Raw genomic sequence first — 11,832 nt, 5'->3', positions numbered from 1 at the left:
CTGAAATTGGAAAATCTGTTGTTATATTGTTAAAAACTGTCAGAATTATGTATAAGTTGCATATGTAGCTTCAAACAAAATTCGTTTTTTCTCACTGAGTTACTCCCTTTATGTATTTTAGTTTTTCTAAGTCAACCATACGATTTATTTAAACTAAATACGGTTTCTTTTCCCATAATGGTTTAACTTATTGGCAAATTCAGGAGTCCGTGACGATTGAGTATAAGAGCATGTGTTAAATTGCATACAGATGTGTTGAAGTGTGTGTGTGTGTGTGTGTGTGTGTAAGCAAAATGAAAAAAGATTAAAGCAGATGGATTCTTCTCATTCATATTTGGGCCTGGTTGGATATGTTCATAGTTAGGAACTGGGTTTAACTTGATCACCTTGATTGATAACTTGATCAGAAAGACACCACAAATCGCTCCTTCCTCAGTAGGTGCAGCAGCACCGGCGTAACTTTGTGCTGAACACTGGGGAGGTCAAGATCTCTGTCTAAATAAATAAATAAATCTGGGTAAATTCCCAGATGATTAAACATGCAACTATTTTGCTGGTAATACTTGAAATGAGTAAAGAAAATCAACAGCCTATTTATGCAAGATAATTCATAATTTTGTTGGGGGGATTATTTTGGTTGGGTCTGATTATTTGGGGGGTAATAACCCCCCTAACCCCCCTGGAAATTACACCCCTGTGCAGCAGCAAAAATAAAAAAGAATGAATGAGCATTATGGCTATCAGTAATGGTGTTAGCTAACTAGCTATCCAGCATAAATACATTGATTAGCGTGCTGCTGTGACATTAGCTTTAGCTCAGATATTTGACAGACAGTTCAGGTTCCAGCAGTGTCTTCTAGGGTTGCCAACTTTTTAACTATAAATTAAGGGACACTCTGAAGGGCCAGAAGCACAATGCACAGTCAACTGAGCATAGTGTATGCACTGTAAGTTCATATTCTTATAACAAAAATGTCAATACCTCATCTAAAACAATAAAGAAAGATAAATATAACATAAATTACATGGGGTTTTCCTTTGAAAAATAACCAAAAAACAAAAGATATTGTTTTTTTAAACATGAAATATTGTAAATACAGGCTTCAGTTACCCAGTTTAATATGCTACGCAGATCAAATGGCACCTTATTTTGATGAATTACGCATTACTCTTCATATCTGTGTGCCTGTACACAAAAACTAATCTGATACAATTCCTGTCAAATCAGATTTGGTATTTCGAAGAGTGTCATCTGTTGGTCAGAAAGTGGCATTGGCGGTAACATCAATATACGGGAGGTTTAATGTAGAATAAGGGACGAACCAATTTTGCTCATTATACGAGATACCCCGGCTAAAACAGGATAGTTGGCAACCCTAATGTCTTCTCACTCAGTTTTTTCCCCATTGTTGGTAGTAAAGGAGGTCCATTGGTTCATCTTTGAACTTGTCCCTCCCACTCACGAACATCAAGTAGTAATAAATAGTAATAAATGCATGAACTAGATTTTCTGCATCACTTTTGCTTTATTTGGGTCCACTTGTTGCCCTAATATAAATGGATATACTGTATGGGAGATTTACAGTTTCCACTCCCTCCACATTCTTTTTTCAAGTTCTCAGACTCCGATGACACCATGTTGGTTTCTGCACTAATGTCCTGTAACTGAACAAAATAAAATCACTGTTAGACATACATCACTTGTCTACTTTCATTAAGACAAATAATACAATATAGCATTCAAGGTTTACATTTTAAAAATAAAAGTATGTTGACTTCTAATGACTAATTAATGTCTGCTAGTTTTTATTCTTTATCTATGGAGTTCAGGGATTTGTTATACAGTGTTGGTATGAATCTTTAATAACGTAATAGTTTGCCTACAGACTGGCCAATATGGTGTGATTGTTCTTATTACAATTGTAATAAGAGATATCAGATCTCCCATAATCTCAGGAAATAGAAAACTACTGTAAAAGCATATTGATTCCAAGACAAGTTGTTTGTCCATTTATCTAATGTCAGAGGCTGGGCTTCTCTCATTTTTCAGTTTTGTGCCTCCTTTCTCTTTCTTGAGACCCCAAAAATATCTTCCATCTTATTGGACATTTAATTTCATGGACATTTCTCATTTCCTAAAATGCTTCTGAGACAGAGGAGACACAGGTGTATGTTTTTGTAAGTGGTTTTACAATGTAGACAAGGAGCAACAAAAAGTTGGAATATACAAATCATGAGGACAATAAAGTCAGAGATTTATTGTATTCTTAAGTTTTAGCTATTTGAGGTCATTTTGAAGTGAGTGTGATAAGACGAAAAACAATAAATCTACATGCACATTAGCGCTTAGTAAGTCTATAGCAAACACTTGCAAATAAAGTTTTTCTATGAAATGTGGTTTAAGCTGTAAAAAAGTGTTTCTTTAAACTGTCCATGAGAAATAAAAATGTTTTGGAAGTATCTGCCATGTGTAGCATAGTAAATTTACTGTTAGTTTGAAATAATTGAGTAACATGAGACATTAATACCAAAGAACAAATAAGAATGCAAAAAAGACACAATAAACAGTAGAGCACAGTAAAAATAGTGCTTATTTATTTGTATACCTTATATAGCTGGCACAGAGTGAAAGTGAAATTAGATAGAAGCAAGTGACCGTCCAGCAGTTCAGAGTGAAGGCTCAGGGGTAAACTAATAGGTCTCTTTTACTTGTATTAATCAGTGGCTTAATGCTGGATAGCCAGCCAGAAAACATGTTAACATACCTATAACATGGCTGGAAAACATGGGCCCATCTCTTTCTTCTGAGAAGAGTGCTGTCACTTGTTAAAGTTACAGTATAGTTCTTACTGGGTCTTGTGCCAACTGATTTTCAACGTTCCATAAATGTCCCTGCACAGTTGCACCCTGAACATGATAAATCTTAGAACTTCAAAATCCCCCAATGCATCCAAATTGTAGCACAGAATTGTTTTAAAAAGCAACTGCTAACCAGTTTTGAATCCAACAGTCTGAATTCAAACAAAATTCAACAATTCAGGATTAATTTTTTTGATAGTTTGTTTTGATTCAAATCTAAATATAAACCTACCGCCTTTACTAGCACTGTGTAATGAAGAAAACGAAACTATCTGGGTAACAAATGAAAAGTAATTTGAAAAAAATAAGCTTTTACAAATTTGTCTATCGGAATAAATTATAATTACATTAGAGAACTTTAAACATTTAACCCATTTTCATTTCTAAATACATTCCATTTGTATAACTTTTACAACAATTTGATAACACTGCAATATTTTTGCAATGTAATTTTTTTCTGAAGATGCCGGTGGGCGACATTCTGGTCCAATATTCAGTCACTCCGTGCGTATTTTACGCCTTATGTGTAATAATGACAGATGTGCACCAGGGGCAGTGATGCAAACAGCTGGAGCGGAGGGTGCTGCTGGCGGAAAAGAGAACTGTAGTACAGAGAAGAGCAGAGCGCAGGATGGGAGGACAGACCGTATTTTTCATCTTCGCCCTCCTTCGCCTGCAGACGCTCTTTCTTCCACTTTGTGCGCCTGTTTTGAAACCAGATCTTTACCTGAGTCTCGGACAAGCGCATGGCTGAGGCGATGGTGTGTCGCTCCAGCACCGACAGGTAGTGGCACTTCTGAAAGCTTTGCTCCAGAACCTGCAGTTGCTCCAGGGTGAATGCGGTACGGACCCGACAGCTTTTTTCTTCCGAGCTCTGAAGCTGCGTAGCACACAGCGCTCTGGCCATAGGGCTGTTGTTTTCACTTGAGGTGCGATTGTGTAGCTTTCTGGATTTATTTCTGGAAGTATGACTTCCTGAAAGAGAATGATAAATTATTATTTCACTTGTGAATACATTATTACATTTAAAGTTAAATTCTCAGGCCTCAGAGAGTTTTATTCTCACCCGGAGCTCCTGTGTCCCCATTACGTATTTTTTCCCCTGTAAACTTCGTTGGGTCCAAAATATCTTCCACGGAAAACGATGTTTTGTGGATGAGCGGCAATTTGGCTTCAGCTGGCTGCATTTCAGCTTGCAGTGGTCCGCTAAGGGCACAAGTAATCAGTGTTGGTGTCTGTGCTTATATGTACTACCTCTTCGAACACCACCGGGGCGCTTTGAAATTTACATGTCATTCAAAAAGATACCCAAATGAAGCAATGCGTCTTCCAGAAACAATTGCACCCAGCGCCCTCCATGTGAGGACGATCTGTGGGACCCTCGGGTACTTCAAAATGTAAATGTGAGGCCCCAGGGTTGGGGGTGTGTGGTGTGGTGTGGTGTGGTGGGGCAGTTATTTATTGCTCCGGATCCGGTTAAAATGTGCCTTCTTTCTTTCAGCTCGTGTTCCTTATCGTTGCTTGGCAAGTTATTGTTTGCAAATAGGGGATTTTCCGCTGTTAGGACACGTACATGGTGGTTGTTATGCTAATTTATTGAGTCATCACAGGGAAAGTTTCAGCCTTTTCCTTCCTTGTATTCCACTTTTCAGGGTGCCATTTGTCTTTTAGAGCTTATGTTTTATTAGCTTGTGGGTTTAATTAGAAGGCACAGACAACTTTATGACAGCCATCGGATCATCGCAGACTGATCGTGTGCAGCCCTTCTCGTTAGAAAGACTGTTAAGATGTGAAGATAGATAAGTTTTCCATCACTCTTTCTGTTAATTATTTTATGTACCGGTATTTGGTGTTAAAATGCTTATTAAATCTTTAAAAAATCTAATGTTATATCTATCTATCTATCTATCTATCTATCTATCTATCTATCTATCTATCTATCTATCTATCTATCTATCTATCTATCTATCTATCTATCTATCTATCTATCTATCTATCTACGGTATCTATCTATCTTGTGAGTTACTCACAAAACAGAAAGAATTCAGCATTTTTTAAACTGAACTGACTAAACTGTTGATGACTTCACTAAACAGGTAACCCTAAATATCAATATATGCACATGATGCTGAGTGTAAAAAATGGCTTATCTTCATTATCAAAACGCTCTTGTGCCTTTCCTAACTATATTTCTACACTTAGTTATTCAAATTAACTAGATATATTGTATGTACAAATAGAAAGAAGTTAACCTTAAACGCAAATGTCAGTAATTGATCACCTTAAAAAATTTATATTGTACTACCAGTGCACTTTTTTGGTGTTGTTTAAGATACTCAAGGCACTCATGTTTAACTGTACCATCAGACTTAAAATATTAACTTTGATGTACTCTTGACTTAATAAAGACTAATCACTTACTATTTTAAACATCTAATGAAAGTTCCTGCAACATATAATTTCTTAAATTATGTTTACTTGAACAGAAATCTTGTTTATGCAAACAAATGCAAACAATTACCTTAAAAAAAACCAACAAATGTTACTCACACTATTTCTGATATGTCATGCCATTAAGGCCAATACATGATTAAGACTCATATGCACACCCAAGGCAGACAGCGTTTATCATTTCAAAGCTTTTATTTTCTACAAGGAGAGAGGAGAGTGTGATTGGTCACATAGCATAGAAGTTGGAGGACCTCACGACTGAAGGATACATCAAGGAGTCTCCTTGGCGGAAGACCAAACAAGAAATCAATGAACCACCCTCTTTCATATACAGTGGAGTAGATGGACTTTCTGTTTATGTAGTCTCTTCTACATATGTGTGGCCTCTGCACCCTTATTGGCAATCATCAACTGCATCTGTCACACAGCTGAGACACCAAGAGATGGACAGCAGCAGCAGCGGATATGACTTTCTCACAGCTGTTTGGCCAGGAGATAAAGGTACTGGCCCTGTGTACACATGGTGCTCAGTACTTTTAATATGCTACTGCGTGTTGATGACTATGACATATCAAACTTGTCTAAGATCTCCCAGAAGCTATTTTGGTTGGCCATGTACCACAGGAACATCAACACCTTCTTTGTCACAGGAACTCTTGCGACAGCTCTTAACTGGGTTCTTTTTGTAAGCTCTTCTCCTGCAGCTTTGTAAGGAGGTATTCAAACTGTGGCTTGGTGACTCACAAGCGACGTGCAAAGGTTTTGCTATCCATGTCAAGCATGAGCTGCTACTCTGTCCCAGTGTTCAAGAGTAGGGATGCACCGATACCGATACTGGTATCGGGTATCGGGGCCGATACTGTAAAATGTGTGTGTACTCATACTCGTGAAAGTTAACCGATACCATGAACCGATACCAACTTATTTCATTAATCAGAGGGTGGCTTGTCATTTCTGTTGTAGTTTTTTAGATTGGCCACTAGGGGGACATTCCGCGCTAAACAGGCACAGGGTTAGGCGAGTGAGACTGGCGACTCCAGATAAAAAAGAGAAACTGGAGGCTGCTGTAGCTAGACTAAACAAAATGTCAGCAGTGTGGACCGGAACAGCCAAATTTAACTCAGGTTTTATCGCTCTGGATGACCAGCCAATGCCGGTCGTGGAAAATATAGAATTGCATTGTCTTCTCAGCATACTCGAGCTGCGATATGAAATTCCCAACTGCCCATACATCAGGGAGATAATGGTGCCAAAACTTTCTGAAGAGGTAAAGACAAGCAGTGTGTCAGTCTTTGGTTTAACGGCACAGTAGACTGATGAGGAGTTTGTTCGTCAATGCCAAATACTTTTGTTATTTTGTTTGTTTGTTTACAATATGGACACTGCAATAATTTAAAAGTTTATTCTATTCTCAAACCTAATTTGTATTTATTTTATTCCAAACAAAAGTGTTTATTTATTATTCTGAAAGCTCAAGACAGTGCCAATAGTTCAGTGATATTTTGTAAAATTACAATGTGGAGACTCTGCAATCATTTAACAGAAGTGCTTATTTTTCACTTGAAATTTTTTTGTGGTCATTTTTATTAAGATTTTATTTTTTTATCGGCAGGGAATATAATAAAACCTGTCTTCCAATTAATTGTATTTATGTGCGTGAGTGTGTGTGTGTGTGGTAGAAGTATCATTTTTCTGTACTCTGTATCGGCAAGTACTCAGATCCAAGTATCGGTATCGTATCGGTTTGAAAAAATTGGTATCGTTGCATCCCTATTCAAGAGGAAACATTGTGTGAACCTCTAGTGTTGTCTTTATAAACAAAAAATGAAGAAGAGAAAAACAAAAGTAGAGAGAAATTGTTATCAACATGTGTGTGCTTTTTGAATGAAACAGTCCATCTGCTGATAGAAAAGCTACTTTAAAAAAACTGCAGCTAACAAGACATCAGCGAGTATTAATTAAATTGATTTGTTTGTTTTTTTATATTCTTTGCTACATTTTTATATACAAAAATGTTTCCTTTCTATGAAATTTTGATCACTAGCAGCCCTCAACTCACGCATTCATCCTCTCATGAACCCACAAATGGTGTGTTACAATGAAATGAAAAGTATGTTTTCTGCTGGAAATATAAAAAGAAGCAACATATGTGACCTCTGTAATGTCTCCTCGGGTTCTTTAGATGAATGGATGGGGTCAGGTCAGTTTTGCAGCAACAGCCCCTTTTTTCAGCATTTACATTTATGACAAACAGCAACAAAGTAGAATGGTTAATTCTCATGGGCAACCAGCACAAGCCCTCTGTTATTCTGAGGATTACCCACAATTTGTTTTCCTTACTGTATATATTAACATTCTGTTGAAAACAGTCTAGTTTTCCTTTTTCCCCCACTAAGTTATATGTCACTATAGCTAATACTAACTAATGTAAGTTGATTACAGCAACCAACCAACCAACCAACCCAGTGATATCACATTCTGTACAAACAGAAAATGGTGCCAAACATGTTCTAAAAACTTAATCTGTAAACAGTTATGTCTTAAATCCAGCTTCACGGATGGTGTTAAATCTATGGCAGTTTTTTAGAGGAGGTGTTCGTGTTGTAAATTAGCCTTACATGTGGTGTTTCATGTCCACTTTCAACAATTAAAATACATTTAGACCACAAAAGAGAACAATTGCCCCTATTTCAACATTCTTGGTGACAAAGTTGTTGTAAAAATGTTGATGACAAAAATTATGTGCAATTTTGAATAATTTGTTTTACAAATCAAAGTGTTCTGTGCCAAGAATCTTTATAAACAAAACAGAATGAATTAAACCAATTGGTACCTTAACCTTAACTCACACTGAAAGGCAGGTCCACTTTTTGTTGCAGACACCTCAAGAAGGTTGGCCAGTTGTAGACAGAAAAACTGTGTTTCAGTCCAGATATAGTTGACAACAGGTAGTGCTCAGATTCACAGCGAAATAGAAGGAAACAGTTGCCTACACCAAAAGAAAAGTGGCCAAAGACCATTTCTCTCTCTTTATTCCTTCTGATTTTTCTCTAGTTTTGATTACAGTACATACAGCCCATTTTAGGTTGCACAGGTAGTCCAGGATGACGCATTCATGCAATGCCATAGGAAGAAGGCTTGCTGTGTCTCTCAGCACAGTCTCAAGAATTTGCTAGTGACAGGCTAACAAGGAGAGCTCAACAGAGCTGTAAATGGTATCAGCTAAGCTGCAGCACTAGTATCTGTTCTTTTGTGTCTAGAGGTACAGAACATACACTGCCACAAAAATGACCTCCAGCTGGCTATTCATGTGCATGATTTCTCCACAAGGTCTGCATGAGGGCCCAAATGTCTTAGAGGGAGCTGTGCCCACAGCATGTACGTTAATTGACATTCCCCAGAGAATATCAGTTTTTGTCTCAATGGAACCTCATTGTCTCCACAGACGACAGTTCATTAACAGTTGGGGGCGACCGTGGCTCAGGGGGTTGGGAAGCGCATCTGTCACCGGTTCGATCCCCGGGCTCTCTGTCCTGGTCGTTGTGTCCTTGGGCAAGACACTTTACCCTACTTCCTACTGGTGTTGGCCAGAGGGGCCAATGGCGCGATATGGCAGCCTCGCTTCTGTCAGTCTGCCCCAGGGCAGCTGTGGCTACCACCGTAGCTTGCCTCCACCAGTGTGTGAATGTGAGAGTGAATGAATAGTGGCATTGTAAAGCGCTTTGGGTGCCTTGAAAAGCGCTATATAAATCCAATCCATTATTATTAACACATTTTTTGTTATCAGGGAAATGCTGACCTCTACCTCTTGTTGGAAAATCCCCCCCCCCCCCCCTTTTGATCCTTTGAGATTTGTCTTGAAAATGCATCTCTGAAATTAAATACAAAAACATTCTATAACCAGTGATTAATTGTGGACTCCTCTGTGACACTTGTTGTAAATGCATTAACAATAAAATTAGAAAAACAGTTGGAATTTGCAAATAGCATGTTTGTGGTGCCATTTCTTTGGGTTTATGGGTCTTTATTTCATTATACCTGAACCGGTTTCTTTTGGTGTTTTTTCATGCCTTTAGTTCTGAGCTATGTTCAAGCTCCTGGCATGCAATTGTCACGGTTCTGGGTCAGTTCTGACCCAGCATTTTGGGTTTTCATGTTTTGGTTTGATTTTGTATTTTTGTTTATTTTCTTGATCTATTGTCAGGCTATGAGGATGATGATGATGATGATGATGATGATGATGATGATGACGATGATGTTTAGTATGTTCCAGCTTATTCTGGTTTAGGCTTAGTTCTGCCCATGTAAAGTCCGTGTTTCTTAGTCTGCATCTTTGTGTATTGTTTCCTGTTTTATTTTGAAGGTTTACATCTTATGTCAGTATGTCTAACTTCACTCCCCCTGTCTTGTTAGCCCTAATCTCTCCCAGTTGTGTCTCCCTCCTGTTTTCCATTCTCTGATTACTCCCCTGTGTATATAAGCCCTGTGTTTGCCTTTGCTCAGTGTTGCGTTGTACCCTCAGACTTGCTTGTGTGTTTCAGTTTCCAGTGATTCAGTGTCAGTTCGTGTTTTGCTTTCTCACCAGCAATAAAGCTGAGGTTTTTGAGTTTCAATTCAGTGTTCGAGTCCTACATTTGGATCCTCCTCTCCATCCCTCCGCACACAGAGCCCTAACAGCAATGGTTTTGAGCTCAGCATTAATTATGCTTTGGGTTCCTTGTGTTTGTCAGTTGTGCTTATAAATTTCTTATACATTTGCTCTACTCTGCTCCCTATTAATTCCCCATTGTATTATTTTGTTTCTAGTTTAGTCATAAATTACCTTACATTTGTTCCACTCCTGTTCTCTCTCTGTGTTTCATCCTTGTTTATTTACTTTTTGTCTAGGTGTCAGTATCTGTTTAAGTGTTTATGCTTCCTGTTTTATTTTGATGGTTCCTTTTCTTGCATATATTATGTTCAGTTTTTCTTCCAATGTCTCATTATGCCTAATTTGTTCCTGCTGTGTCTTGTTCTCCCAAGCGGTCTTTACTTGCCCTACCACCCTCCTGTGTATATTAGACTTGTAGTCAAGACCGCCTAAACCAAGCCCAAGACAATACCAAGACCAGAGGGTATCGAGACCAAGAGCAAGACAGACCGAGTCAAGACCAAGACAAAGTCGAGACGAGACTGAGATAAAAAAGTCTTTAAACTACAGCCAGATGCTGCTTCGTTTACGGGTGTCAGGCATATTTATGTGTTTTTGCGATGCACTCTCACAGCCCTCCTCACCGCTGTCTACTGTTTCACTCACTTACCGAGGAGACAGACGCACGCTCCACTTGACTGTCGCATCTCTCATCCTCTCCGTTTTTCACATAATGATATTATCCAATATCCTTGCATGTGATTGGCCAAAATATGGAGTGATTGGAGCATAGCTGAGCCACTGTGTGAGAGTTGAGCAGCGAAAGGAAATTAAGTGAGGAGCTGGCTCTCGCTCAGTGGGAGTCGACTCTTCGGATTCACTACAAAGCACTCTCTAAGCACGGCTCTTAGAGCTGATGCTTTTGTGCATGACACATTATCGAACGTTACGTTGTGTGTCATGGATACTGTTTACTCCAAATCTCCCGACCACTATGTCGATCTGAGACAGCAATTCCAAGACAAGACCGAGATCAAAGTCCGTCGAGACCAAGACAAGACCAAGACCACGTGAAAGTGGTCTCGAGACCAAGACCGGTGAATCCTGAGCCAGAACAGCTGCAGTCCTTGCCTCCAGAAGGGTTGGCTGTATGCTCTACAAGCAGCCCCAGCCTCTGGCATCTCCAGACCACCCTGTGTTGTGTGGGTTTGGGGTTATGTTTTTTTGTTTGTTTTTTTTTGTTTTTTTGCCTTCCCAGAATATCCTGTGAGTCTTCTCAGTCAGCCCCACTCTCCTGTTAAACCACTGGTGGGTTCTAGTCACTGTCACTGGTCCCCAGCCAGGCCACCAGAGGGTCTCCACCTTCAGTTCCAGTGGCAGGCTCCAGATAGTTTCCTCCTTCAATGCCATTGCGGGCCTCATCCCCAACCATCAGCTGGGCTCCACCTCACCTGTTGACCTCATTCCCTATCTCGTCACTTTTGCTTCCTCCATTCGTTCTTCCACAGGGTAATGTAGGGTGACCAACCATCCTCTTTTTTTGCACTTGTTGACTTGTAAAAGCTTATATGATATTTTTTATTTCACCATTCATTAACTCATTCACTGCCAGCCATTGGCAGTGAATGAGTTAAACCCATTGACTCATTCACTGCCATTGACGGCTATAGACGTCAATGGCAGTGAATGAGTTAACCGCACAGAGAACATCGTTTAAGTATGTTAAAATTTTCTTTAAACAAACAGTATTATTAAAGTTCTTCAAGACTGGGCCGAGTGTCCTCTTTTTTGGAAGTCTAAATATGGTCACCCTAGGTAATGTCATCTTTGTTGCCAGTCGATTGGGAATAAGCCAATTCCGAATTTTTGGTTAATTTTGCTGAGAAAAACAA

The 11,832-nt window shown here is 39.0% G+C and overlaps 1 protein-coding gene across 1 annotated transcript; it reads right to left on the bottom strand.

Moving 5' to 3' along the window:
• Positions 1 to 2,592: 2,592 nt before the first annotated feature.
• Positions 2,593 to 4,061, bottom strand: pnx (posterior neuron-specific homeobox). The gene is made up of 2 exons (XM_086302607.1): positions 3,926 to 4,061; positions 2,593 to 3,834 (listed from the first exon to the last, which is right to left on the bottom strand). Exons 1-2 carry the CDS (start codon positions 4,044 to 4,046, stop codon positions 3,380 to 3,382), a joined length of 576 nt encoding a protein of 191 aa, XP_086158733.1. The 5' UTR covers positions 4,047 to 4,061; the 3' UTR covers positions 2,593 to 3,379.
• Positions 4,062 to 11,832: the final 7,771 nt, after the last annotated feature.

This window comes from Aulonocara sp. 'chitande type north' Nkhata Bay, linkage group LG7, assembly GCF_057382095.1.
Source record: "Aulonocara sp. 'chitande type north' Nkhata Bay isolate Kocher_YH1m ecotype deep benthic linkage group LG7, A_spYH_male_GT1.1, whole genome shotgun sequence".
Taxonomy (NCBI): Eukaryota; Metazoa; Chordata; class Actinopteri; order Cichliformes; family Cichlidae; genus Aulonocara; species Aulonocara sp. 'chitande type north' Nkhata Bay.
This window is presented reverse-complemented; position numbering and strand designations above follow the sequence as displayed.

Bases quoted from the DNA above. Each gene is read 5' to 3' on its own strand.
- pnx (XM_086302607.1), bottom strand. From the start codon at position 4,046: ATGCAGCCAGCTGAAGCCAAATTGCCGCTCATCCACAAAACATCGTTT. The intron at 3,835-3,925 runs GTGAGAATAAAA...ATTCTCTTTCAG, and splicing joins TGGGGACACAGGAGCTCCGG to GAAGTCATACTTCCAGAAAT.